This window comes from Colletotrichum destructivum, chromosome 3 (assembly GCF_034447905.1).
Source record: "Colletotrichum destructivum chromosome 3, complete sequence".
NCBI classification, from domain to species: domain Eukaryota; kingdom Fungi; phylum Ascomycota; class Sordariomycetes; order Glomerellales; family Glomerellaceae; genus Colletotrichum; species Colletotrichum destructivum.
Window position 1 is genome coordinate 2,770,710 of NC_085898.1, and position 27,221 is coordinate 2,797,930.

The window sequence follows — 27,221 nt, forward strand, 5'->3', positions numbered from 1 at the left end:
AATCACATGGGACCAATCAGACACTTGATTCTCCACTAAAAAATTCAGATGCGAAATGTCTGGACGGCGGCGGGGCGCATGCTGAGAGTCGATAATCTTGCATCTGCAGTACCTAGAGAGAGGCTTCGCACTCTCGCAACCTCGTGCACCGATTCCTCGATTCGCCCACCGACAAGATGGCGATCCAGAAGAAGCACGGAAAAGGACGTTTGGACAAGTGGTACAGGCTTGCCAAGGAGAAGGGATACCGTGCCAGAGCTGCGTTCAAACTGATCCAGCTGAACAAGAAGTATGGCTTTTTGGAGAAGAGCAAGGTCGTCGTCGATCTTTGTGCCGCGCCCGGTGTAAGTCTTCCGACTCTTCGTGAGCCAATTGTTGAGGGACATAATCTAACAATGTGCAGTCGTGGTGTCAGGTCGCAGCGGAAACATGCCCGGTCGGCGCCCTGATCGTGGGTGTTGATCTCTCCCCCATAAAGCCCATCCCCAAGGTCATCACCTTCCAGAGCGATATTACGACTGATAAGTGTCGAGCAACGATCCGCTCGCACCTCAAGACGTGGAAGGCGGACTGCGTGCTCCACGATGGTGCGCCCAACGTCGGTACGGCCTGGAACCAAGATTCGTTCAACCAGGCCGAGCTGGTGCTGCAGTCGATGAAGCTGGCGACCGAGTTCCTTGTCGAGGGCGGCACTTTTGTCACAAAGGTTTTCCGGTCCAAAGATTACAACCCGCTGCTGTGGGTCTTCAATCAGCTCTTCACAAAGGTCGAGGCGACCAAGCCCCCGTCGTCGAGAAACGTGTCGGCCGAGATCTTCGTCGTCTGCAAAGGATATAAGGCGCCAAAGCGCATCGACCCCCGCTTCCTTGACCCCCGTGCTGTCTTTGCCGAGCTCAAGGACGCAACCCCGAACAACGAGGCCAAGGTGTACAACCCCGAGGTGAAGAAGCGCAAGCGTGAGGGTTACGAGGAGGGCGACTACACCCAGTTCAAGGTCGTCTCGGCCAGCGAGTTCATCCACTCGGTCGACCCCATCGCGATCCTCGGCCAGACCAATCAGCTGTCGTTCGATCAGCCCCCCAACGGCGACGTGGCGCTCGCGGCGTTGGACAAGCTGCCGGAGACGACGGACGAGATTCGGAGGAACTGCGCTGATCTAAAGGTGCTCGGAAGGAAGGAGTTCAAGCAGCTGCTCAAATGGCGTCTCAAGGTGCGGGAGATCTTTGGCTTTCCGACAAAGAAGACCGTCCAGGAGAAGAAGTCTCTGCAGGACCAGGTGGGCGAGGAGGTTGCCGAGGTCGAGTCGATGGATGAGGAGCTGCGGATCCAGCAGGAGCTCGAGGCGCTCAAGAACAAGGACGACTCCAAGAAGAAGAAGGAGAGGAGGAAAGAGAACGAGAAGAAGCAAAGGGACATTGTGCGCATGCAGCTCAACATGGTCGCGCCCATGGATATTGGTATGGAGCAGGCCGGACCCCTTGGCCCCGACGCCATGTTCGCCCTCAAGACGGCCGACAAGGCCGGCGGAATCAACAAGATCGCCCGCGGCAAGATGGCCATCCTCAAGGAGAGCGAGAAAAAGGCGGAGGAGGCCGGCATCGTGTACTCGGACTCGGAGAGCGACGTGGAAGAGGATCGCCTCGAGCGCGAGCTCGACGGTATGTACGACCAGTTCCGGGAGCGCAAGGCGGCGGCCGACGCAAAGTGGCGCGCCAAGCGGGCCCGGGAGGAGCACGAGGATGGCGAGTGGGAGGGCGTCTCGGGCGGCGAGCAGAGCGACAGCGACGAAGACATGGAGGTGGACTCGGACAGCTCGGATGACGAGGACGATGACGAGGAGGACGGCAGCAGCCGGCCTCTCGTGACGGACCTGGACAGCACAGCGGAAAACGGCAACCTGTCCAAGCGGGCGACGGCCTTCTTTGGCCAGGACATCTTCAAGGACATCGACATTGGCGACGTCGACGACGAGGCGTGGGGCGTCGACGACAAGCCTCGGGAGGAGCCAAGTCGAAAGAAGATCAAGACTGCCAAGGAGGCCGACGCTAAGAAGGCCAAGGACGACAAGACCAAGGCCAGAGAAGACAAGAAAGCTGCCAAGGAAGAGGTCAGGAAGAAGGTCGCCGATGGGTTCGACTCGGACTCGGAAAGTGGAGACGACGCCGGCTTCGAGGTCGTCAAGAACCAGGAGGAGGACTGGGAGAACCAGGAGAAGCGTCGTCCGGATGGCAGATTAGGTATGCCGTATCCCCCCTCCCTCCCCCTTCTACTCCACACTCCTTTTCTTTTTCTTGCCTTTTTCTTTTTTCGTCTTGCTCTTCAAAACAGCAGCGTGGACTAACCCCCGCCCGCAGACATCGACATCATTACCGCTGAAGCCATGACGCTCGCGCACCAGCTGGCGACGGGCGAGAAGACCAAGCACGACCTCGTGGACGAAGGGTTCAACAAATACGCCCTCAAGGACCGCGACGGCCTGCCTGACTGGTTCATCGACGACGAGACCAAGCACGACAAGCAACAGAAGCCCATCACCAAGGCGGCGGCGGCGGCGATCCGCGAGAAGATGCGCGCCTACAACGCGCGGCCGATCAAGAAGGTGCGCGAGGCCAAGGCGCGCAAGAAGTTCAAGGCGGCGCAGCGCCTCGAAAAGCTCAAGAAGAAGTCGGACATGCTCGCCAATGAGGAGAGCATGACCGAGAAGGAGAAGGCCGAAAGCATCGCCAAGATGATGGCCAAGGCCGGCAAGGTCAAGAGAAGGCCCAAGCCTACTCTGGTCGTAGCCAGGGGTGAGTTTCTGATGGCGAATCCGATGCGATATGAATCGACGATGCTAACGTGCCCCAGGCTCCAACCGCGGTATCCAGGGCCGTCCCAAGGGCGTCAAGGGCCGCTACACTATTGTGGATTCGAGAATGAAGAAGGACCTGAGAGCGCAGAAAAGGCTAGCCAAGAAGAGGAAGTAGATGTTGGCGTACAGGTGTTGGTCATACCCCCGGTCCGAGATGGCGAGGAGCACGATGTTAGATCTATGGTAATCAAAACAAAGCATGGCCGGATACAGAAAAGGCGCATTCATGTTGGACTATTCATTTCTTTCTTGCACCATCGTGTTTCTATGCGTTGTCATGAACCTTGCGGATCGAGTGCCCTTGGCTGGACAAGTGACTCATCCCACCCGCCCAAGGAAGTTTAACTCTCTATCCAGCCGACGAAGGAAATCATAAGGGTGTGCCGCCGCCGCCGCCGCCGCCGAGGAAAGTGATCAACCCCGGTGCCAGACACCACGAACAGTATCGTACAGCATCCTTGTCGAACGAGATGGGATAGACGCGACACGCCGGAACAAACGTGGGCCTTTACCCCCTTTGTTTCCCACGAATAAATCAGTCCGTTGCTGCCGTGAACGAAACTTCCTCGCCGGGTTCACCGCATCTGAGAATCGTACAGCTGTCTCAGTTTCCCACCCATATACCGCCATTTCTTAAACCGAAAACGCCAATGCTGTCCTACCGAATCCTGAAATGCAAAGCGCCCCTCCGCCGTCTTGAGCGTCACGCGAGTCGAGGTATCTTGGCCGGCCTCACGTCTGGTCATCCTCCTGCTTGATCCTCGGTTCCTGTTCCGGAGCCCGCGGTCCCAGCATCCAATCCTGCATGGCGAGCCACTCACTCCACTGGGTTTCGGCGCTCTGGATCTCCTTTTCGGTCACGTTCGACAGGGGCCGAAGAAAAGGAACCTGCTGCTCGCCGTCCATGTCGTAGTGGGACTTGACCTTGAGCCACGTCTCGCTTTTGGCGGCAAACAAGAAGTTGCGGCGCTCTGCCTCGTGCATGGGGCCGATGCCCCCAACCCAGTCGTCGCCGAAGAAACCGTGTAACACGGCGGGGTAGTCGAAACCGGTGACCACCAGACGGCGAATGTAAGGCGTCAACGTCGAATGGGTCGATGACGGCACCTGAGCACCAAACGGCATCTTCCCAGCAGCGCGAGCCGTAGACGGCGTCGAGGGACCGGGACCGGCAGGAGAGCTGGGGCCGGTGTGTTTTGAAGACAAGACCGGGTTGTGGGTCTTTTGGAACGGGAGCTGGATGTTGACAAAGGCGGCCACGGCCTGGATGGGCCCGCTGTACTGAGCGTGGTCCAGGAAATAGCGCAGACACGACTGGAACTTGGGATACCACTCGAAAATGTCGAACTGTGATTCTTGAAACGGCTGGAAGGGAGGGCCGTTGAGCTGAGGGGCACCCGGACGACAGGCGAAAGAGTGGCCTACCTGCGCATACTCGAAGCCCGAGGCAGCGGAAGAACCGCTCGAGTGATGGTATGCCATCAGTCCTCCGGGGAGGAAGGCAGAGACCGTGCCCAGTGCGGATGCTGGATGCTAGGTGTTGGGTGCGAGCTGACAGACAGCCTGCGCGTTCCGAGAGTATCAGACAAGGGACAACGGGCGGTAAGCAGTGGTGGCCAGGCAGAGAGATGTAGAGTGGTGGGTAGCGCCGGTCGAGAGAAGACAGAAGACGGCAGAGCAGCGGGGCAATACAACCCGATCAATGGGAGTGTCTAATAACACGTCGTCCGATGAGGCTGCGGCTTGCGGTCGCGATGTGCGTCTTCTGTCTCTGTGCCGACGCGGAGGCTGGCAGAGAATTTGAACGAGGTGCGGTTGGAGGCACAGGACTGACGCTGATCAAGCAAGGAAGACATGCGGGACGGGGAGGGGAGGAGAAGGAGGAGCAGAACCACATGCGGAGCCCGACCTGCATAGAGATGGAGTCGAAGAAGCAATGACAGCACCCAACTGAATAAGGGTACTCGGCCCAGGATCTGTTATAGAATGGGAGAGGACAGGCGAGGGGGACGTCGATGAGTGATTGAACATGCACGCAAAGAATGGGACGACGACTGGGTTTAATATACTCATCTGGACAGTGTGCTGGCATTGTAGGGTATTTTATGTAGTGTAGGTAAGTAGGCAGGTAAGTAAGGTAGGCAGGGTGGGAAATGGTCCCTTGTTTCCCCCCCGCCTCCCCCATGCTGCCGCTTGACGTTGGGAAAAGGACAGGGCGCCCTGTGTGGTACTTGATAGGGAAAGGAGAGAAAGGGGAGCAAGAGAGAGAGAGAAGAAGAAGAAGAAGAAGACGAGGAAGAAGAAAAGAAAAAAAACGACGAAGTGGGATGAGTGGAGGAGGTACATACTGCTGGGTGCAGCGGGGGCAGAGCCGAGAGGGGGGTACATACATGCAAAAATGTGACATGGCTACCTACTGGGTCGAAATCGCGGTTGCACCTACGCACGCCAATCCGGCGAGGCAGAGGAGAAGGCGGAGGACACACGCGCACACACGCAGATGGGGATAGAAGGAAGACGCGGCGGTCGACGAACCTGGTGTTGGCGTGTTGCTTATCGTCCACAACCCACTGGGGTCTGTGGGCAGTGCGTGACACAGTGAAGCCAGCCCAGGGGTCGGTAACACACTGACTACTGCATAAGCTCAAGACTGACTGCGTGCGTGGGTAGAGAGGGGGATTAGTGGTGCCATGGAGGAGGTACGTATTGGGCCAAGGCGCGGACCGGTGGGCAAAGGGTAGCGCGTTGCCATCCCGTTGATAGCGTAGCTAAATAAGTGGAAAGTGGCTAGAATGCGGTTTTTAGCAAGCAAAGGCGTGTTGGTTGGCGCAGGTAGGGCTCCTTGGTGCATTTTCAAGGTGTTGTGCACGATTCCGCCAGGGAGGTGTGGAAGGACCACAGACAGGTAAGGAAGGTGTCTATGGTACCTATGGGCAGGCCAAAGCCGAGACGAGGCGTGTGGGCACAGTAGGGGGGACTGTGGATTGTGCTGACCTCTGAAGTTCTGTCTTTCTGTGGGAGTGTGCGAATAGTGTTTGCGCCGGTTAGTCCGGTGATGATAATGGTGATGGTGGTGTCGGTGCCGGTGCTGGTGCTAGTGTCGTCGTCGATGTCGGAAGAGGTGGATTGATGAATGAATGACACGGATAATGATGATGATTAAGATGATGATGGGGGGGAGATGGTGGACACGCACTCTGCAGTCTAGATTGTCTGGATGGCGGAAGGAGAGGTAGGATTCTTGGGGTCTCGAGAATGACCGACGGCGGTGGGGATAGATGAGCCGAGGAATGAGAGACATGACACTACAGACCGGAAGCGATCAAAGACAAGATGGCAGGGCATTCCGATCACACGGGTGTAGAGCATAACAAGACGGCCTGGCTTGTTGATCCAGACGGACAAGGGCCTGCTAATTGGCTTCGGCCGGACAAGATGGGGAGTGCCCGATGAATGGAAACGAACTTTCGGCTGCTCTCTCATTCTCTCCACATGGTAATTACGGATGCATTGGCTAGGTAAATAGGCGAACCAAGTCGACGTACAAATGGTTAAAAAGAATAAAAATAAAAAATAAAGGGGGGGGGGGGGGGGGGGGGGCGAGCCAACGTGAACCCTCCCCCTCCCTGCCTTGTCTTCAGCTCGATGAAAATCAGATATGCATTTGCAGCAAATCCCATCTCTGGGCAGGAAAACCGCCTGCCTGCGCAGGCCTTACAAACAAATCTGATCCCACCTAGGAGGAAAGAACCTCCTCAATTCCATAGCTATACCCTGCCCGAAATGACATGCCTACCTACCTAGGTACCTAAGGTAAGCAGGTAGCTATCCGTATTCGTACAGTACCTACGGATACTCCTCTAGGGACTGGGCGGCTGGACTGGACCGTGTGGGTCAAGCGGATGCCGAGGTGGGGTGCGGGTTTATAGCCGGAGTCTTCGTCGGAAGGAACAGCATTGGGCGGAAGGCAGGAGAAGCATGGGCGGATGATACCCTATCTCTAGGTTCATGCAGCGCGTGGAGGACTCGAGAGAGCGAGAAGGATTCATGGAAAGAAGGGTAAGGAAGAAGAGCAACGAGGGCCGCGTCCGCGTCCCAGTGGCCCGGGTGTATGGTGGTTGCATCGAACTCGCAAGCGATTAACTGGGGCCAGCCAGATACTGCACCTAACCTTCCTACCCACACAATCAAGACATTAAATCACGTTTAGCGTCGTCCGGCTCTACAATGCCGTCTCGTCCCTGCTTCATGCACCAACACCGACACCGGTTGACTCGGTTAAGGTTTGCGAGGCATTCAATGACACTTGGTCGCTTTTGACGTTCATGAGACTCAGATCCGACTTACAGCCGAACGCTTCTCGGCCAGTCACTCGCATACATCCAGCCGAGCCTCATGGGGAAATCTCCGTAGATACCTTGGGGAGAGAATGGGATTATTAAAGCGGTTGCCCCTGGCTCAGTCACCTTCACTCCCTCAGTCCTTCACTCATAGCGCCTTTCTCACGATTTCGCCCCCTGCCTGCCTGCCTGCCTGCCTGCCTGCCTGCAGCCTGGACAAACAGCGCGCGAGAGAAGTGGCGGAAAGGGAAAAGAAACCCCCAAAGCTGAAGGGGAAAGAATCCACAGCCCGGCGAGTTACTCGTCAGTCACACACGATCTTGTCGGGTGTCCGTTTTTGTTTTTTTATAAACGTATTATCCGATTGCCACCTTTGGCAAGCAGATTTTACACAATCCCTGACTCTAGTGAATGGCACCGGGTGATACTCCTTGCTCCCATCAACGACGGAAAACGGTTTAGTCGACTTCTAAGGCCCTCGCACAAAGACTATTGGGGTCTCGGTTTGTCCCTGCCCCTATGTCCCGGCGTCCCTTTTTTTCATCTCCGTCCAAAGGCAGCAGACATGTTGATTGAATACCGACTGCCTCGGAGATACCGGAGGCTCGAAAGGAGGCTGTGGGATACCAAAGACCTCGACCAGGAGGCACGCTTGAGTCGAGAACTTCGCTGCTGGTCCAAGCCATCTTCGTGTTCTGGATGCTTGGTCTAACCTTCCTCCCGTCATCACTGCCGAAAGGTTCAAGAAGAAAGAATTTTCTTATAAAAAAATTGCGCATTAAGAGAAGTGGACGCCAGAGGGAGCCCACGAGTGAGTGGGCGCCCGTCAAACGCTAATGGATGGACGGACCAAGGAAAAAGCAAGCAAACAGCCAGCCCACGACGATGCCACTGGTGCAAGTCAAGAAAGCCGCCACTCTCGTTTACGCCTTGCGCCAAGGCCGGATAGAGGAGGGAGGGGGAGGAGCCCTTGCCGCCGTTATGTTTGCTCATGACGATGGCATTCAATCTCTGCCTCCCTGGCGATGTCGATATCGAGATGCCGTGCGAAGCAGTGCCTCTGGCGGGCTCTGGCACCGTAGCCGGTACCCTGCTTCGCCGGGGAAACCGTCATTTTCCTCGACCGGGAAAGTCGGCTACCGCCATGATGGAAGCCGGCCTTATCCCTCATTCACTCTTCTGTTCAATTGTTGCGCCTGCACCGCAATGAATCATGTAAGCCGCTGCATGCAGCATACACCTAAATCCCTTTAGAACAAGCAAGTCGACCCTGATACCTGCGGGGTTTTCCGAGCCTTCCATATCAGCATCGTACAATCACTTCCGTTGTCTCTCACCTTTCTAACTTTGCTGCCCCCGGCCTCCCGCCATGAGTTGAGAAAGAATGGCAACGATACAAACCCCTCCCTCCCCTCAGATCACCCAGAGGCTAGAGCATGCTCAAGAGATCGTGTTGTGTCACACGACATGATGATCCTGCGATATCCAACCAGCCTAGTATACCAAAATGTCACTGGAAGCGACTATTCGCACGAGTACAATAGTACCAAGGCAAAGGAGAGGCCCACCAGGCATTTGCAGGGATCGGACCCCTGCTCCGGCCGAGAGCTGCACGATTGAGACGGGCCTGGACGACTTGACCGCCGGCGGCTCGTTAATTTCTACTGCTCTCCATGCATCTGCGGACAGTCACATCGGAGAGGCCGGGACGCAATGGATGGTCTGTATTGGATGGGACACAGGGTGGAATGAACCGGTAGTTCAGTCAACCGAGACACAGTCAACTTGCCTGCTGCCTACAGGCCTCCTGCGAGTTCTTAGTCGCTCATTTGGTCCATGGGCCCGGCCTCTGTGTTTGTTTGAACCGTACTCGCGCAGGCATGTCTACAGGTACACGAGCTCGAATGCTCTGCTCGCTCCCGACAACCGATTCCAAATCCTCCTCGCTCCCCCGCCTCCATCCTCGCCGTGCCAAAGAACTCGAACCATCCCCCGCCTCGGAGCCAAGCTGCAGTCATCATTCACACCCTTCCTTGCCTTACCCCTACCCCCTTGGGGAGATTGGCACGTGTCCATCTTGACGCGAAGAGCGAGGTCTTCGGTTGCCCTGCTGCCAGTTCTCAGGTACCAGGGCAGACAGGCGATGATGCCGACGAACGCCCGTCCGATGACTTTTAGCTTGACGCCTTGCGCTCGAAATAGTCGCGATGTTCTGGCCCCTTTGCGGCGCTTCCCGATCTAATTCTCCGAATAGCACTAAGTAACGGACCGTGGTCAGTGCCGTGCAAAGTGCCCTGGCATCAGTCCCAGCCATCAGATCTGTTCGTCGACTCCATCAGTTTGCGGTGGACGGTGGTTAGTGGTTCAGCCATCCCACATCCGCTTCCTGCACGCTGTCGGCATGTCTGATCGGAAAGCTCATTTCGCCCACCCTACCAAGCCACCAGTTAGTTAGTTGTACGAGACAAAAAATACACTCCCTGGCACCCAACAATTGGCATGGCGCTACAAGTCGGAGCGGCTTAGCATGCGCGGGAACGATCTACAGGGACATCAGACAGCTGCCTTGCAGATTCCCACCGCTGTGTTTACCATGGTACTGGCCCCTGTGTCTCTGAGCCAGCACCGGGGTGTCGCCGTGGCGTTGCCGTGGCTTGCAGCGACTCCAGAGGCCTCTTCATCGTTGAGAACCTGCAGATAGCACTTGCCATTCCGTGAGCAAGTGGGGGCAACATCCCATCGGGGGGCGCCAATGCGGGTCCAGCCTTTGCAGACAAAAGCACATGCTGAGCAGACGCCACCGTGGTCAAGTATACATCTCGCTGACGAGATTACATTTCAGTCAGGTTCCGTCTCGACCCGCAGATCCGGCACCCGTCCGTTGTCCAGCAAACCATCCCGCCGCAGTAATACACCATAGCATCCCTTACGCGAGCTGGCGACCGTCTCCCCGTAGACAGCCAGGGCGGGGAGGCGCCATCTCGAGCAGGACTTCAAGAGGCATGTAGCATGCAGGTAGCCGTCTGGAGGGATTTGATCTATGCGGCCGGCGCTGCAATTACCCGTTCACGATTGGTGACTGCTCTTCACCGGATTTCCTTGCTGGGTAACCTTACCCTAGGGATGAGCTAGTGGCTCTTGGTGCGACATGCGAAGACAGTGTCGAGGCGCTTGTTGAGATCTCGGGGTCCTCGATCTGATCACAGCATCGTTCCAGTCGGGTGGTAGCGTCCCAGGGTCTACAAATTCTGCATCACTCTCTCACTCAACGCTCTATTCCGTATGGCGCTGTTTGACTTTGTACAGGAACAGGGCGTGTGGAGCTGACGACAGCCGCGCCGTGTTTGATTGGGAGCAATGTCCAATGCCGGGTCGCCTGGAATCGCGATCGTTGTTCACGTCCCCGAGAATCATCGATCGCGGCCCGTCGACCTCCAGGCATGCCATCGTTCACCAGTGGCTAGCCGATTTCTGTAGTCCGAGATGAGGTCGATACAAACGCCAGTAGCAGTTGTCGCTGCTTCGGATGGAGCCCATGGTACTACGTCGAACAACTCGCGCTCGGGGCCGAGGTGCAATTTCTCCTGTGGTTTTTGATCGGGCCTCTGAAAGCGTCAGGGTTGCCATTGATCATCCCGATTCTTGAGGCTCTGCGCTCCATTGGCTCTTTGGACGTCGTCATTGACCACCATCTAATCCCATCGCTGTGCTTTTGGGTGTGAGCGGAACTCCAAGCCACCCAAGCCAAGGCCCTAGGATTTTAATCTTTGGCGCAACCGACCGATCTTTTGACTGTCCACAACGGTCTGCCGGCCGTAGTGATCGCTGCGGTTGGACAGTCAGCTGAGGAGAAACACGCTGTTTCCCTTCTGAACTTTATCGTCACGGACCAGTACCTTAATCGTACGTATTCCGACGTCTTGGGTTGGGAAACTCCGACCCCTACGTTACCACGGGTTTTCCAGCTTTGACTTACATCTTCCAAGGGAACTGTCCTATGTGCGCATGCGTTGTTGGAAACTTCAGCAACGCGACTGGATAACCCTCTTCAATGAAGGTAATACAATTTCGGTGCACCTGCCCCCGGTATTTCCGGCCAACTGCTCGATACATCATAAAAAATTTTTTTTGGCCAGTTCCCCGCCAATTCTCCGCCGATTCAAGCTCCTGCAAGACGTCTTGACAGTTCTTGGGGCTTCTCGGGAAGATGGTCACAAAGCACACACTGGCTCCATCACGGCACATCTGAAAACGACAACCAGAGCCTAGCCGCATATGGGACATATCCATGCCAAAGTGGCGCGGTGTACGAGGTGACGGAGACAAGGCGTTTGCCACTGCAGCAGTTTCGCATGCCGCATCTTCTGTGTTGCATCCCGAAGAAGTACAGTCAACGATTCGAAATAGGAGCCTCCGTTGGGTTCAAGTTGTGTCTCCGCCCGGCTTGCCAATATTGATCCGATATCCGGACCTCCGATGCCAGAGTGGTGTGGCTTTAACCCACTGGCAACGAGCCTAATATCTCGATACCAAGATTGAGCGCCCCCTTGATGACCTGGAGCACGTGCTCTGGCGCGGTCGTCGACTGTATCGACAACGGGATGCTCGACGACCTCAAACGCGTTAACAAGATACATGACTTAGTCCAAGAGGGTACTGAGGTTCAAAAAGAAGGGAGGCGCAGCTATTCCCTCGCCGATACCGCCGCTGAACCAGCCGACGGCAACCGGGCTATGTGCTCACTCATACTTCAGCGATCTCATGCTCTTTATGCTTGGCCAGTTGTCTCCCTGACGCTTGAGTTCACGATACGCCGAAATTTTTCTACATGATGGGTTCGTAAAACAACCCCAAGCAGGTCATACGAGTGGACGGCGCCAGTTGATTTTAGTTTGGCGATGCTCTCTCTAGAAAATGCTCGGGAACCGCCACGAGCGTCACGGTTCGCTTGCATTCACACCAATCTTCATATGGAAAACCGAATTTGGAAGAAGTCTCTGGAACAATACTCTTGGGCCCCTATGTGATTCAAGTCTGAATTCGGACCGAAGCCTCGTCATCGGGGATTGCGAACTCAACGGCCCGGACACAGGATCTTGGGCTTTTGTTTCCCGACCACAACATCACAGATTTCCGATCTTTCTTGCCGATAGAAGCTTCGAGCAGCGGATATGGTGGCAGCACTGTGTGCTCTTGAGATCTCGTGGACGGAGCCATTACGTGCCGCCAAAGCGTTCTGTGTCGCCGTTCCAGTTTGATGTATGCGCTCAGCAACAAAAAGGAGGTCTACAAAGCCACCACAAGCCATTTCCGCAAGACATCGACGTCAGGTCATCTTTCGGTTAGGAAGAGAGAATAAGGTAGAAGAGCGCCAGCGATCCGAGTTCTCAGCCCCATCACTGTCGATCAAGATCCGGCTGAATTTCGACTATCCAGACCATCGAAGAAAGAAGTTGTATATTGACTGTCTGTTGCGTCACTTGGCCGTAACATGGGCTAGAAACGGCAGCGAAGAGGACTAAAAAAACAGGCATAATGCAGAGTCAGCTGGAGATGACTACCCTAGGGAATTGTTTGCCGGCGTCAAGGTAAAGGTTTTCATCTGCTGGATGACATATCCCTCTAGTTTCTAGCATAATTCCGGCTCTACGGTCAAATGACCAACGGCGACAGGGACGGGGACGGAGGCCGAGTATTCGGGCCTGAAGAAACCATCGAGGTTCTGATGTTCGGAATTATGACCAGTCAATGGTAAGCTGATCCATTTCTTGAGTCAAAGAGACTCCCGTCACCAGTCGGGGTAGTTCGGTAGTCACAATAGAAGCCCGAGGTGAAACACTACTGCTCTGCGGCAGTTGGTAGCCATGCCTGACTGGAACTACAGATAATATCAGAGTCCAGCCTGATTTTCTGCCATCGCTCGCGACAGACCAAGCAAAGCCGCCAGCAGGTACAGCGCCTGTCCAATACGAGGAGCTTGCATGCGGACGGCTTCGGCAATACGCGGTCAATGGCTTTTTTGATGTTCTCATGCCCGCAAGACCAAGCCCGGTCTTTCGTTGCGCCGTGCTTACAGATACTCGAATATCTAGAACAGCTACGCGCAGAATTCTTGCGCAACCGTCCCGGAATGGACGAGTAGTCTCCCAATGACTGCAGCGCCAATGCGGCATCGATGTCAAGCAATTCGCGGCTACGGACATGAGCCAAACCCGACGACATCTGCCCACCGCCATCAATAACAAGTTGCTTTCAATCTACCCAATGAAAACCTGTCAATCGTCTCGGCGCCGGGCCTTCTCGCCGACGTGGCCGTCAAGAGCCTTCCCCGCAGAATCCGTGAGAGGTGAATGTAAAAGGAACAGCTGCTAAAAGAGCACCATCCACACTATCCGTACCGGTCGAGCATAGCCTGACCAGGCCAGGTGACTGACTGACTGACTACGCGGGGATCATTCGGCGCAGAGGTTGCCTAAACCGCCTTGCCTTCGCCATGGATACGTTCCGCCCGAGCTCTCCGGTTTCCGCGATGGGTGCTCGAGAGTTGAGACGCTGGGTTCAGACTTGCATGGCATTTCGTATTTGAACTAGCAACCAGCAGGCTCTTGGCCAGGGTTTTCGGCAAGAAACGACGCGGGATCGTCAGTCAAGCTCGCTGGAGTCGCTGCAGGCCTGCTCAGCTGGCTGGTGTGTGATTGGGCGGGGTTGGCGAGTTCAACCGGGAGCTGGGCTGAGGCCTGCCTTCAGCTGTAAGCCACATTCTCCGGTTCGGGTTAAAGGGCTTGATAGTCTTGTCTTGGGCACGCTAGACTCCACCACACACCGCCATCATGCCCAATGTTCAACACCAACGATGAGTTGTCGTGGCAGGGCTGGAGCTTGTTTTATTGTCTGCGGCTGCGGCTTCGGCTGCGGCTGCGGCTGGGTGGGTGTTATAGAGACTCTCGAGTGAGTGAATCTCTAAGCGCCCATGGGGACCGTCTCTTGGTCGAGTTGGTTGCGTAATCAGTGATGGTGAAGCAATGAAAGTCAGGAGCGAAATTGGACAGTGGTCAACCGGTTTGATCGAGTTGATCAGCATGGCATGTGGCTGGCCAAGTATCTGTCTGCCTTGCCAGGCTGGGTTGAACCACCGCCTTCGCAGCACATCAGTCCATACCCGCACCTCGCGAGGCGGAGCTTCCGCCCAGTCCAACCACCTACGCACGCATACCCCGGACTATGACACCAAACACGAGTCGCAGGAGGAGTTGGAGCTGGAATTCTCTTGAGCCTCATTGGTGCTGGGAGATGCCATGGATGGATGGATGGTTTGTCGGTTGACGTTCCCCCCCCCCTCATGCAGGGCGTCTTCGACTCGGTAACCTTTCATCTCAGCCCGAGTTGGTGTGGTTGCTATCAGTATCTGGCAGACTGTCTCTGTCTCCCTTTTCTCTCGCAGCTTCCTTTCGAATCTGTCTCCTTTTTATCCCCCTCCCCTCTCTACTCCTGTCCTTGCTCCTCTCTCTCTCTCTCTCTCTCTCTCTCTCTCTTTCCTTCTCCTTCTCTTATTCCGTTGACACACATCGGGAGCCTCAAGTAATATCAACATGGGACGGCTTATTCCCCTAGGAGCTCTTGCCTGCCTGTGCTTGGGCTCGGAGTCTAAGGCGTTGAGATGGCAGGACGACACCCCGAGCTGGGTGCCCCCCAAGCAAACCATTGCCGCGATGAACATGGAGGAGCTCGGGTTCAGTCCCAGGCCTACAACGGCGCCCGACCCGGCCAATGTTGAACTGAAGCTGGCCAAGCGTGTGAGAGGCGACGACACTTGCGGTTACATTTCCGGTGAATCCAGTGAGTAGCATCTGCATGACAGACTCGACCGGTGAAGATAACCTTTGAGCACAGCCAATTCCATCTACTGCGAGGTCGGAACTTGTGTCATCAACAGCTTCTACTCCGTGGTTGGGTGCTGCGCGTCCTCCGCGTTGACGGATTGCAGGATTGCCACCAGCTGTCTCCCGTCCTCTTCCTCAAGGTTCTACACCAGCGGTGACACGCTCATGCGGTTCTGGTATGTGAAGCTTTGCTAGTTTCACTCACACGTGAACCCTGGCTCATAGACCAACAGTTCTGCTTCAGCACAGCCCGAGTGCATCACTTACGTCTACTCCGGTTCAGACTTCAATCGATATACTCTCTACGGATGCGCCGTCAGTGAACAGAGAGTCGTCGTCTATGCCAATCCCACAGACTCCTCCGTCACAGATGAGGCTACGACATCCGATCCGTTAGCAAGGTCTATCCAACCCACTGCCTCTCTTACCGACACGGGCACCCTGTCTCCAGCATCCTCAACTGCTGCTGCGTCAGGGGGGTCCGGCAGTGGCGGCGGTGGTGGTGGCGGGTCATCCACCCCAGTAGGCGCCATCGTTGGCGGTGTTGTCGGAGGCGTAGCCGCCATCGCCCTCATCGTCTTCGGCATCATTTTCCTCCGCCGTAAGAAGAAGAAGGACGCGGCCGCAAACAACACCAACAGCCTGGCCGCTCCTGCCACATATAACGGTCCTCCGCCACCTCAGCAGGGACAGCCGCAGATGTACCAGCAACCCATGGCCCCGCCGACGCAGCAGTCGTCACCGGGAGGCTACGCTCCTCCACCCCACCCTTCCCAGGACAGCACCTACCCGCAGGGTTTCGCGCCTGTGGACAACAGACAAAGCATGCTCAAGCAGCCGTACGATGTCACGACGGGCTCGTATGAGCAAACCGGCGTCAGCCCCCCGGCGAGCCCGCCGCCCTTGAGCCCTTCGCCGACGTACCAGTCCGGGGTTCCGCAGTACGTTGCGACTCAGAACGCGGGTAGCCCGACATATCCTCCCCCACAGCAGCAGCAGCAGCAGCAGCAGCATCAAGGAAGTTACTATAACGCGCCGCCGCCACCTGCGCAGGGACAGCCGGCACATCCGCAGCAACATTACCAGCAGCCCGGTTTCACGTCCGAGCTGCCTACTCATAGGGGCGACAACGAATTGCGGGAACTGGCTTAGACGACGGAGGGTATGGGTGCAAGGGAACGGAACATATTGGGGATGGATTTGGGTTATCAAGGGTATGATATAATGTCTACAAAGCCTACCACCCATTAGCATGGGAAGACGGGGTTCTAGCAAGACAATGAAGGGACAGGGATGTGAAAGGGTGAACCATTCGTTATGTGTACATGCAATAACCCCCCATCATCTTTTACACGGCCTGAACAGGTTTACGACCCTCTCTCTAATGCACAAATTGAGTTTCAAACCGAGGACGCATCTATTCCCTCCCCACTCTCCGGGTGCATCATCTCATGCGCTTTCGATGCCCAAAGTTCACAACCGGCTATGCCTGTCACGGCGCCAGGGCGTGTTTGGATTGTGCTGTCGTCCAGGGATCAGGTGGTCCACGGCCAGCGTGTTGAGAAAGCCCGGGTGAACCTGGTCGAGGCTCGTGACACCGCACATCTTCATGGTCGTTTCCAGCTCGTCTCGCAGAACTGCACAAGTCAGTTTTCCTCGTTCCAAAACCCTCTTTTCGGAATGCGGCTTGAGGGGGAGAAGGGGGAAGGGGTGGGGGGCATATCAAAGAAGGAAAGGGAAGATGTCACTCACTCTCGATAAAGCGCTCGACGCCCTCGGCGCCGTAGTTAAGCCCGTACAACAACCCCCTGCCGACGCCAACGGCCTTGGCGCCCAGGCACAGCGCCTTGAAAATGTCGGTCCCGCGCGAGACGCCGCCGTCGACGTACACCTCCAGCCTGTCAAAGACGTGCGGACAGTTCTTCTGCAGTTCCAGTAGCACCGTGACGGTGGCAGGCGACGTGTCGAGGCTCCGGCCGCCGTGGTTGGAGAGTACGATGGCCTCGACGCCAGCCTCAACGGCGCGTTCGGCGTCCATCCACGTCTGTACACCCTTAAGGACGATGGGCAGGCCCGGCACGGTGCGGCGAAGCCAGGCGATGTCGGACCAATTCACCGAGGCGTCAATGTAGCTGCCCATGATGCGGCCCAGGGCGCCGCCTTTGGCGTCGTTGACGGCGCGCGCGCCAGAGATGGGCGAGCCGAGGGACTCGTCGGAGCGCACGCGCTCGTCGGCCTCGCGCTTGCCGGGAATCGGGGCGTCGACGGTCAGAAAGAGGGCCTTGACGCCCTGGGCTTGGGCGGAGCGGAGCAGGCGCTCCGAGTTGGCGCGGTCCTTGTCGACGTACAGCTGGAAGAAGACAGGCACGTCGTAGGGGGTGGCGGGCTGGTGGGCGGCCTGGGCGGCGAGGATCTCGTCCAGGGGAAAGGAGGCGGAGACGGAGACGCACTGCGGGACGCCGGCGGACCTGCAGGCGCGGGCGAGCTCCTTCTCGCCATCCGGGTGGACGAGGCGGGCCATGGCGGTCGGGGGGCAGAAGATGGGGGAGCGCATGGGGTGGCCGAGCATGGTGGTAGAGGTAGAGACAGCGGCGACGTCGACGAGGACGCGCGGGCGCAGGCCGATGAGGGAGTAGGCCGACGCGTTGCGGGCCTTGGTGTGCAGGTCCGTCGCGGCGGAGGAGACAAAGGCCCAGGCTTTGGGGGAGAGGGAGGCCGACGCGGCCTGTTCGAAGTCGTGGGCGGATATGAGGGTGTCGAGGGGCGGTTTGGAGGGGAGGGACTCGAGGGCCCGCCTAGCACCGGCCATGGTTTCTTGGGGTTTCTGTTGCTGATGTTGCCTCTGCTGCTGCTGCTGCTGGAAACTATGCTGTCGAGGCTTCGCCAAGACGGCGCCGGGGGCCAGGACGCCCTTATGGCAGTCCGGAGGAAGCGTGGATCGGACGAGATTGGGGCCGTGGACCTCAGAGTAGACGTCGGTAGCGTCCTTGCCGGCACACTGAAGGATCACAGCGATACCCCCGGGGTGCTCGCGGACGAAGGCAGAGAAGTCGTAGACGTGGCCGTCAATGACGAGCCAGAGATCGTCGAGGCGGTTGTGTCTGGATACCTCGGCGGGATGGAGTGTCGGGGGCGGCATGACATTTGACGTGGGTTGTCGTCGTCGTGGGGTCGGAAGTGAAGTCCTGGGCGGTCCGCGTCTTTGTAGGACGGCTTCCCCCTCCGGATGCCGGTGCAGCGGTGGGACCGGTACCCAGGGGGGGGGATGTGGTGTTGAGTTCGGGCGGTATTGCGCCGAAGGGGATCTCGGTGGTGGGGTTGCCGTTGCCAACGCCGTGTCCTGCCCCCCCGGGTTTCCTCTTTGATGCGACATGGGCATTGCGGGCCGTCGCACTGTAGGCGCTGATGGGTTCCTCAATCTCGAGTGGGTGGCTGGGGGAAGGTCGCTCGCCAAAGAAATGCCTGGGTTACCTACCTGTACAGGCTACAGCGGGGTACAGCGGGGTGAACAGCAGGTGTCATGACTGTTAATCACCGATGGCGCATTGGCCGGCGACGGTCTGGCTGGCTGGCTTGTCGATTGATTTTTATTTTATTTCATTCCACTGCCCCTCCATCATCTCGAATTCCCCTACCCCGCCAGAGCCTTGCCGATAAGACTCTGGGCCCTCTCGCTGTGATCCATCTTCAGCGCCAGAGCGCGACCCGGCTCGCTCATTTTGGCCCATGTCTTGCGTAGGATGCCGATGATCTTATCCTCGTCGATCTCTTCCTTGCTCTCAAAGGCGTCAAATTGGTCGTCGAGGAAGACGAGGCACGCCACGTCCTCGAGCACCTGCGTCTCCTCGTCTGCGCTCAGGTTCTCCTTGCGGATCAGCGCCGCCACGCGGTCGACGTCCTCCCGGGCTAGCTCCGGCTGGATTCCGGGCGACGACGAGATGAGCTCGGCCACCTGCGCCGCCGCTTGGGACTTAAGTTTCGCACGCCAGGTGAGGTAGCCCGGCCGGGTCATTGGGTAGGTGTTGCGGGGAATCTCCCATCTATGTTTTGCGCCAAGTTCGCCAGTGAGTCAGAAACTCTCATGCTGATTGATTCGTCACGCCATGTGCCTTATTCATCGTCTCATGTGTTTACAAGCATGCGAGCCGAAAGGCTTAGAATTCCTTGTGCACAAAAATAAAGGGAGGCGGGGAAAGAAAGGGGAAATGGGGAAATGGGGAAAAGGATGCTCGGTGTTACCTCCTGAAGTGTTGGGCGCGGCAGGCCAGCTGCAATACGGGAGGCGCCGTCGGACACCGCACGGCGAGCCATCGCGTCATCTTCTGCGCATAGTCAAGCTCGAAAGTGACCGACTCGACCGCCGACGGCCTGGGGTCTTGCCTGTGGGCCTCGTCGATCAGCTCGAGGGCTTTTTGGTAGTTGGGCGGCAGCTCGGGAAGTGAGGATGATGTTGCCATTTTTGCTGCATGCATATAGTTGTGTGTGTGTGTGTGTGTGTTTTTGTGTCGGTCGTGTTGGGATGTGATGGGTTGAAGCGGCGGGAACCAAAAAAGAAGAGGTTGCTGCTGTTTCAGGCTTTCCGACAACTTCTTGGCCCTCAGGACCCCGGCGGTACCTACCTAGGTGTTCAAAGCCCGATGACGGCTGCTGCTAATAGCAACATCTGGTGGGGTCCCGGATGAGTCATCAAAGAAGCGGAATGAGTCTAATTGGCCGTCCCTCAGAGCCGCAACCCAACCCCGGACCTTGTCTTTAACATCCCCATCAACCCGATAAATCATAATCCAACTTGTCTCCGTGCCCATCTGAGCATGCACCAACCCTGGCGTCGTACAGTCGGCTGCTGCTTCTATCTTCTCACCTAAAGTCAAACTCTGCACGTTACACGACTGATGCCCCTCTTCGGCATGTGAACCATTGAAGCCGAGTCTCCAACGGGGGCCTATCCAACCAAAACCAAAACAAAAAAGAAGAAAAAGGGAGAGAGACGGTCGTAAGCCATCGGCAGATCGCCAGACCATCAGACCGCCCGGTCTCGCCAGCTCTGGGCCCTTTCATGCTTTGGGGACCCCGAATCTTGTTTCATCGCTTCGTCCGATGTTTCAGCGGATCCGTACACATGCATCCGATGCCCGATCGTTCTCTCTGCCCCCTCGCTCACCTGCTGAGGCTGGTGTTCTGGGCACCTCCGCGGTCATGAACTGATTGGAGCTTCAAATCCAGTTTGATTTTGACCTCTCTGCTGCATGGTTTCACAGCCACAGGCGGCAGCGCCCTTTACGTTCGTTGCAGAACTGCTCATGATCCCGCCACAACTATTTCGGGAATCCCCCCATGTTGGAAGGGGCGCGGTGTACACTTACACCACCTATAGCAGAACCCAGTCTTTTTTATTACCCCTTCTTCTCCGCCCAGTGTAACAGTCCACTCTGCTGTGTGTCGTTTCCATCCTACCGTCACTGGCTTCGTAGTTCCCTTAGCTCAATCTCTCACTCTTCTCAAACAACTCCCAATCGAATCCAGCAGAGACCATACTTGCATTTTGAACACGTGAGAGAACTGAGATCGAAGCCTGTCACATTTCATTCTCCATTTTGTCTCAACAGATTTCTGACTATTGGGCTTCCCTTGCTTGCTTTGCCACCTGGTGCCAACAGCGTAACAAGGAAAGAGCCTTCTAGTTGTCTCCCCAAAAAGCCCTTCGCCAGGGAAGACTTCCTACTCTATTGGAACATAATCCTACCGCGGAAGTCTCCTGTAGCAATAGACTCCCTGCCTCTAACTACCGACAGCGGTTCTGGATACCAAGACAGCTTCTCAATACAATCAGCTGACCTTGATATCACCACAATAAATTGCAGCCAGAAAAGGTAGAGGAAATCTGAGTCCACCCCTAGGCAGCACCGCACCTTCTCGCTTGGCGATCACTGCCGCGATTTTGATCAGCCAAGAAACAAAAAGAGAGGACCCCAAGAACGGAAGCTACTGGCTCGCTATCAACTTCATCACGGCCCTGCGACAACCGTACTTCTTCAATAATATCTTCTCCACTTGCCCCTTCCAGTTCATCACAATGAGATGAACTAAACACAGACTCAGAGACGATCAACTTCATCAAACAACTTCCATCAAGCATCACCTCGTTACTTATCAGTCACTTGATTCGATACCAAAATACGGCCGTAATCTCAAGGTAACTCCAGTCAGCATGGCCTCACTAGCTTTATTTTTACTGACACTAAGAAGGATCTCTGAAACTAGTTGATTTTCTTTATCCAGCACCAATCAGTACTCAGTTGCTGAGACTTCACTTCACATCCCTCTCAAATTTTGGTACTGGTATTGGCCAGGTAGTATCTACAAATCCAGTAGGTATGCATCTCCTAGCCCATGCGCCTTCTTTCTCACAATTCATTAACCAAACCCCAGACAAAGTGCCAACTTTAAGACCTTTTCAGTCCCAGCTCACACACTACTACACCTGACCGCCATGAAGAAGTCAAAGAAGAACAAGTCAAAGCACCTCCAGGATCCTGCCGCTGGGACTGGGAATGGCGATGGAAACTTCTCAACTACTACAGTGACCATCCAAGCCGATGACAACGCCAGCGACACCATGACGCTTGTTGATGTCTTCCCTAACATGTCCGTCGGTGACCTCTTTGAGTCCGACGACAACAACACTTCGGTTGAAACTTCTTTTACCCCAAGCTCAGAGGTCAGCACCGACGACCAATCTACTCCTGGCGCAGAGGCCAGCAACAGTGAGCTTGACCTCAAGACCTCCCACAAGAAAGGGAGGAACAGCCGACACCAGAAGAAGGCCGAGGTTGCAGATGATGTGGAAAGGGAGCCTGGCATCTCGGCAAACACATCTTCTGCAGAAACAAGTACCATCTTAGAGAAGCTTACATCATCTGAAGCTAGCAGCGCTGAGATAGAAATGGCCCAGTCAACTACGTCTGGTGAAACCGCTTCTAACGAGGCAAGCACCTCTGGTGGCGAGTCCTCCAAGAGCGGGTGCGCCTCATCCAGCGCGCAATCGTCAAATGCAGGCAACTGGACCCCCTCAGAGGATGCTTTCATCATCAGCATGAAGAATGGCGGCGAATCCTGGGCCTCGATTGGGAACGCCATCAACCGGGGCAAGAATGAGGTCAGGAAGCGATGGCATGTGGCCAAGATCAACGCCGCAAACTCAGAGTCCGGAGGCGACTCGCAGACTGAGTCTGGAGGAGATGTTTCCCAATCCGACTCTGTGGACGAGACCCAATCTGACCAGAGTCAGGAGGGGCAGAAGGCTAATGAAAAGTTCAAGTCCAAGGCCGAGAGAAAGGCTGCGCGAAAGGCCGACCAGAAGAAGAACAAGGGAAAAACTATGGCAGACGACACGACCAAAGAAACGGGAGACTGCGCTCCCAAGCCAAAGAGACACGGCCAGAAGGCCAAGAAGCATGAAGGCATTAAGAGTTCGGAAGGGCCTAGCACCCCCAAAACCACCCCGTCCTCCAACTCCATCGGCGACTCCCCCAACTCGTCCCTCCGCAGCCGCCTCGCCCTGCTGCGCGACACCACTTCGACATCCTCTTCCACATCCTCCGCTACTAGCAATGATGGTGAGTATGGCGATGGCCCTCCCAACCAATGCTACACTCGTGAGCTCGCCCGCCAGGAGCGCTACATCCGCCGCCACGTCAACCCGACCCTCTACCCCTCGCCGCCGCCGCCATTGTCGTCGCTGATGCTTCCCCCGAAAATTGCCAACCCACCCAGTCTTTTGGACAAGCGCCAGCGACGCGACGATAAGATTCTGGCGTCTTTGGTGTCCCAAAGGGAGGCAACAAAGTGGCTTGAGATGCAGGCCAACTTCTACAACGTCACGGGCCGGATGGTGCCTCTACACATGATCAAGACGCGCTGTGATGCTGAGGAGGACAGAGGCAAGGCGGCAGGCATTCAGTACTGGGCCGCCTCAGTAGCGCACGACAAGGAGATGCTGGATCCGAATGAGGGTACCGATGCCCCAGAGGACGCGCTTGTCGACAGCGACGAGGATGACGAGGAGTGAAGATGTCGCCCTTCTCTAGGTCTTTGGGACACTTACAGTCGGCAGCAATAAGGAATCGACAACAAAAGGTTACCCAGGGGATTCTTGGCCATGAGCTACACTGAGCCAGCCCGTCGTCCCCATGGAATTCATCATTGCAATTGGGATCCGGTTGTTCACCTTCCACAAAGGAAAGGGTGAACAACGGAACACAAAGGATAGATGGTGGGTGGTCTGCTTCATTTTGCTCCAGCATACTTGGGTTAATTGACACTCGTAGTCCAGCATCATCTTGAGTGGCTTGCCAGTGTTGCTTTGCTTAGTCTATGCACCCTCTTTTTCATAGCTGGCAATCAACTTGAACACCAATTGTTTGTTTCCTTGTGTGATGTGTTTTCAGGATCTACCAGGTGACGTTTCCCCCATGCCTATCTATATACAGCATGTCGAATGGTCAATCTTGGAATCTTGAGGAACTGGTTGGATTTCCCAATCCTTTCAGGGAGAGGCACATTTGATCCATCGACTGACTACGCGGGTCGGTTTATCGTGGTATCATCGAAATAAATAATTACAGCTTACAACTATCTTTCTGTGGCGTTTCAAAAACAAAAACAAAACGAAAACGCCCGTTGCGAGATGACGCTCGCGCCTGCCATGTCCAAGATGTAAAAGTACACGTAGAAGCCTTGGAAATCGCCAAGTCTCACTATCCTATTATGTATTGCACGATGCGCCACTCAATATGCTACCTGATGGAACTGAGATTGGTATTGCCAAAGGGCGGGATCGTCTCCCAGAGACTTCCCCTTGGCGGCTCGATTTAAAAGCAACGCTGTAGCTGGATCTTCAAGCCGGGATTTCGTGCCTCAAGAGTCTCAAGCAGAGGCCACGAGTCGGCCTCCAGACCTAGGCCACACAAATACTGGGTGGAATCTTCAGCTTCGGATGCGACTGTCTTGTTTGCTGCCTTTCGAGGGAATACTAAAAGGTGCTGGTATCTCAAACAGTGCCATCTTCCTCTTCTTACTCGGATTACGCTGTCGGGCCTAAGTGTGAATGATTTGCATCTTTTGGAGACAGAGTGAGGCCCTCGTCCGATTAGGTATTCAGATGGGATTCTCCATGCCCGGCGCCATGGTGGTCCCTGGCGGTGCGGCCGGACTGGGGCTGGTCCCCTTAGTTAACGTGTTGTTGCTGGACCCGAGCCCCCGCTTCATCATCTTGCCCAAAACGGTGACCAGCTCGCAGGCATCGGAAAACATGTCGTCGTCCATTCCTTCCGTCGCCTCGTAGACCTCGGAGATGGTTTCTTTGGCTAGCTTCCGACTCCCGTCGGTGTCGTGCACACAATCATAGAGGAAGGCAGCGTACTCCGTCTTGACCGAGAGTCGAAGTGAGTGAGAGCCCCAGAGATGCTGGTCGGCCAGAGCAATGGCCTCCTTGAAGTACTTGTGGGCCTCGGGGAGGTAATCCCTCGGTGGCTCAAGGAAGGCGGCGGGGAGGCCCGATCCGCTTCGGGGAGCAAACCCTGGCGGAGGGTTCACCGGTCCGCCCTCGAGGGCGTGTGTCGGCTGTATTGACCCCTGTGAAGAGTTCCAATCCTCCCGTGCGATTCCCTTGCCCTTGTCTAGCCTCGGTGGCGTGAAATCAGCCATGGTGTCGGGGGTCGCGATGCCCATTGTAGACACGACAGGTTTGTTGTGGAACAGGACGAAGATGTGGTAAAACGAGGCCCGGAGCTTGTACGCCAGCACACGGAGCTCAGTGTGGTTTCCAACCATGGGAATGACATATTGCTGCAGCATGACTAGACCTTCTCTTGACAGCCAGATGATGTGAAAGATGAGATCGAGAGACTGGGGCGTTCGAGACGCTTCGGGCCGGCGCTGTTTCTTAGCCGTAACGAGCTGCTCCGCTAGGCTGAGCGAGAGACCGAGGATCTTGTAGAGCATCGAGGACAAGAGCGGATTGTCGTTTTCCACGGTTTTCGCCCATTTGCCGAGGAACTTCTGATCCACCTCGGAGGAAGCCATTGAGATTTCTGGTGCGGATGGACTAGATGAGGGGAACCAGGCTGCGATTCCGGGGGGTTGTGCCGGATAGGGCACCAAAGTCAGTCGTGACTATTTTGAGTGAGCGAGTGACTGATTAATATCAGTAAACTAGTAAATTCTTTTTGCCCCAGTTCAGTCTTCCAGGAAGAATGTGAACCAGCAAATGGAAAGCGATGAGATTGAAGAGGCTAGAAGTGAGCCAAAGGTGAAAATGGCGAGTGCAACTAGGCCGAGAAAGGAGCCAGGACTCAGGCGCGCTCAGTCAAGTTCGGATTAAACGCTTGGTGTTCCAGTGTCAAGACTGATTATGAGCCGTGATTAGAACTGCGGCAGTAAGTATGAGTCGCACAAACGCGCGGATTAGACGCTCACAAATATAATACATTACAGTGAGTGTCAAGCAAAGGCGCAGTAGGTTGGTCGGGCGTGTTCAATGATAGGATGGGCGGCGCAAATGGCGACTAATAGCAAAGGGACAGAGTGAACTGAGGCTTAAACGGAGATACGACGGCGGCGGCGGAATGTTTCGTTTTCGCAAAGAGCATGACGACGTTTGCTTAAGGATTGGGTAGAATGTCGTCCAAAGAGCTTATGAATTTGAAGATGGGTGTAGCTGAAGCCGTCAATTGAGCTGCGAGGGCGACCCCTGGAAGGGCAAACGAGCGTCAAAGGGTATGCCGGCACAGAAGGCGGTGAGGGTGGGCGTGGCGTGGCTGCGGGGGCGGGAGCCAGACGTCAAACGACCTTCGGGCTGGATTCCGAGGGCAGGAGCGAAAGCAATGAGATGCAATGGGGCTCGACGGGCGGCAGCAGGAGCATTGATTGAATTGAGGTGGGACGAGGCGTTGTGATCGAGGTTGGGCTACGAGGGCATTTCGACCGCAGGCGAGGACAATTCGAGGGCGAGTCGAGCGGCGACGGCGACAGGTTCTAGGATGGGTTCGGGCAATGTAATGTAAGGTAAAGCAGATAGCTGCAGGTTATATGTGCCCTAAAGGAGAGTTGCAGACACAGACGCAGGAGGACCGGGGGCGTGCGGTGGTATTGTGCATGAACGAGTGTGGGCCTTTGCGAGAGTTGCGAGCTGCGGTCTTGTTAACGTGGAGCCTGGGTACTGAGGCCAGGTAGAAGGGAATAGGCACGATGCTCTCCGCAGTTACAGATGGATGATGGGTTGGGCCGGCGAGTGACTGTTGCGAATGTGCGAGTGTACAAATACGGACACCCGATTTAGGTTGTCGACAAGGTGAGAGGAGACGAAGTGGAAGCAGCAGCAGCGGCCGTAGTTTATGTCATACAGCGACGAGAAGAAGCAGCGAATGGAATCGAGCGTTGCAGTTAGGTTGGGTGGTGGGGGGCGCGCGAAGACAGAGAGGGAGAGACGGAGAGAGATGCTGCAAGATGTGTTGTTCAACTCTCCAGAAAACGCCACGCGCCGCACATACAGTGTCAATGGGAGAGAAGAACATGTGGGAGGACCCGCCAGTGGAACAAGCTGGAAGCGCGAGCACGGGTGTCAGATTGGGCAGAGAACGGAGGAAGCGAAAGAAGAGATCACCGAGATACGGATACAGATTGCAGCAGCCAGCGAGTGACATCAGGCTGGAAAAGGCCGGGGCTGGGGGCTGGGAAAGGCGGGAGGGCGAGGCAGCTCTCAAGAAAGAAATGAGCAGTTGGCAAAGGGAAGTGAGCAGGCAGTATAACTTGCCGGGCACAGGTACCTTGGGTACCTACCTAGGTATTCAGATAGGTAGGTACGAAATGAAGAGCTGCAGCTGGAGCTTGGGCCAGAAGCTGAGCTGGGGTATTTTGCACCTACCGCCAGCCCTGCAAAAAAATCAAAAAAATAGAAGTCATTAAGGCTAGCATGGGAAGAAAGCGAGCAAGCACCCACGGCAAGGCATCACCCATGCACCGTCTCCCGCTCCAGTTTGCAGGAAAACAGGGGCAAGAGGAGGTGCGCTATACCGCTTTGGAAGCATCGGGGCAATGACATGGGCGGCCCCAGCATAGGTAGAACCTTAGGTACCTAAACCTGCGAGAGTA

General features: G+C 55.9%; 7 protein-coding genes across 7 annotated transcripts; 3 read left to right on the forward strand and 4 right to left on the reverse strand.

Moving 5' to 3' along the window:
- Positions 1-92: 92 nt before the first annotated feature.
- Positions 93-3,549, forward strand: CDEST_04924 (Putative ribosomal RNA methyltransferase, FtsJ domain, ribosomal RNA methyltransferase, SPB1). The gene is made up of 4 exons (XM_062921083.1): positions 93-344; positions 404-2,237; positions 2,355-2,789; positions 2,848-3,549. The coding sequence occupies exons 1-4, from the start codon at positions 177-179 to the stop codon at positions 2,964-2,966; spliced, it is 2,556 nt and encodes an 851-aa protein (XP_062777134.1). The 5' UTR covers positions 93-176; the 3' UTR covers positions 2,967-3,549.
- A 1-nt stretch (position 3,550) lies between these two features.
- Positions 3,551-5,130, reverse strand: CDEST_04925 (uncharacterized protein). The gene has a single exon (XM_062921084.1). The coding sequence runs from the start codon at positions 4,331-4,333 to the stop codon at positions 3,584-3,586; it is 750 nt and encodes a 249-aa protein (XP_062777135.1). The 5' UTR covers positions 4,334-5,130; the 3' UTR covers positions 3,551-3,583.
- Positions 5,131-14,498: 9,368 nt separating this feature from the next.
- Positions 14,499-16,461, forward strand: CDEST_04926 (uncharacterized protein). The gene is made up of 3 exons (XM_062921085.1): positions 14,499-15,027; positions 15,082-15,247; positions 15,305-16,461. Exons 1-3 carry the CDS (start codon positions 14,781-14,783, stop codon positions 16,221-16,223), a joined length of 1,332 nt encoding a protein of 443 aa, XP_062777136.1. The 5' UTR covers positions 14,499-14,780; the 3' UTR covers positions 16,224-16,461.
- A 1-nt stretch (position 16,462) lies between these two features.
- CDEST_04927 (Putative FMN-dependent dehydrogenase, cytochrome b5-like heme/steroid binding protein) lies at positions 16,463-18,450 on the reverse strand (the record flags this gene model as incomplete). The annotated part of the gene is made up of 2 exons (XM_062921086.1): positions 16,463-16,708; positions 16,824-18,450. 2 exons carry the CDS (start codon positions 18,448-18,450, stop codon positions 16,545-16,547), a joined length of 1,791 nt encoding a protein of 596 aa, XP_062777137.1. The 3' UTR covers positions 16,463-16,544.
- Positions 18,451-18,644: 194 nt separating this feature from the next.
- On the reverse strand, positions 18,645-19,653 carry CDEST_04928 (uncharacterized protein). Its single transcript, XM_062921087.1, has 2 exons — positions 19,311-19,653; positions 18,645-19,111 (listed from the first exon to the last, which is right to left on the reverse strand). Exons 1-2 carry the CDS (start codon positions 19,541-19,543, stop codon positions 18,703-18,705), a joined length of 642 nt encoding a protein of 213 aa, XP_062777138.1. The 5' UTR covers positions 19,544-19,653; the 3' UTR covers positions 18,645-18,702.
- Positions 19,654-21,561: 1,908 nt separating this feature from the next.
- Positions 21,562-23,139, forward strand: CDEST_04929 (Putative SANT/Myb domain-containing protein; the record flags this gene model as incomplete). Its single annotated transcript, XM_062921088.1, has 1 exon — positions 21,562-23,139. One exon carries the CDS (start codon positions 21,562-21,564, stop codon positions 23,137-23,139), a length of 1,578 nt encoding a protein of 525 aa, XP_062777139.1.
- A 480-nt stretch (positions 23,140-23,619) lies between these two features.
- Positions 23,620-26,531, reverse strand: CDEST_04930 (Putative 14-3-3 protein). The gene is made up of 2 exons (XM_062921089.1): positions 25,548-26,531; positions 23,620-25,499 (listed from the first exon to the last, which is right to left on the reverse strand). Exon 2 carries the CDS (start codon positions 25,152-25,154, stop codon positions 24,228-24,230), a length of 927 nt encoding a protein of 308 aa, XP_062777140.1. The 5' UTR covers positions 25,155-25,499; positions 25,548-26,531; the 3' UTR covers positions 23,620-24,227.
- Positions 26,532-27,221: the final 690 nt, after the last annotated feature.

Bases quoted from the DNA above. Each gene is read 5' to 3' on its own strand.
- CDEST_04924 (XM_062921083.1), top strand. From the start codon at position 177: ATGGCGATCCAGAAGAAGCACGGAAAAGGACGTTTGGACAAGTGGTAC. The intron at 2,238-2,354 runs GTATGCCGTATC...CCCCGCCCGCAG, and splicing joins TCGTCCGGATGGCAGATTAG to ACATCGACATCATTACCGCT. The intron at 2,790-2,847 runs GTGAGTTTCTGA...AACGTGCCCCAG, and splicing joins TACTCTGGTCGTAGCCAGGG to GCTCCAACCGCGGTATCCAG.
- CDEST_04925 (XM_062921084.1), bottom strand. From the start codon at position 4,333: ATGGCATACCATCACTCGAGCGGTTCTTCCGCTGCCTCGGGCTTCGAG.
- CDEST_04926 (XM_062921085.1), top strand. From the start codon at position 14,781: ATGGGACGGCTTATTCCCCTAGGAGCTCTTGCCTGCCTGTGCTTGGGC. The intron at 15,028-15,081 runs GTGAGTAGCATC...CTTTGAGCACAG, and splicing joins TTACATTTCCGGTGAATCCA to CCAATTCCATCTACTGCGAG. The intron at 15,248-15,304 runs GTATGTGAAGCT...ATAGACCAACAG, and splicing joins GACACGCTCATGCGGTTCTG to TTCTGCTTCAGCACAGCCCG.
- CDEST_04928 (XM_062921087.1), bottom strand. From the start codon at position 19,543: ATGCATGCAGCAAAAATGGCAACATCATCCTCACTTCCCGAGCTGCCG. The intron at 19,112-19,310 runs GTAACACCGAGC...CGCAAAACATAG, and splicing joins CGCGCCCAACACTTCAGGAG to ATGGGAGATTCCCCGCAACA.
- CDEST_04930 (XM_062921089.1), bottom strand. From the start codon at position 25,154: ATGGCTTCCTCCGAGGTGGATCAGAAGTTCCTCGGCAAATGGGCGAAA.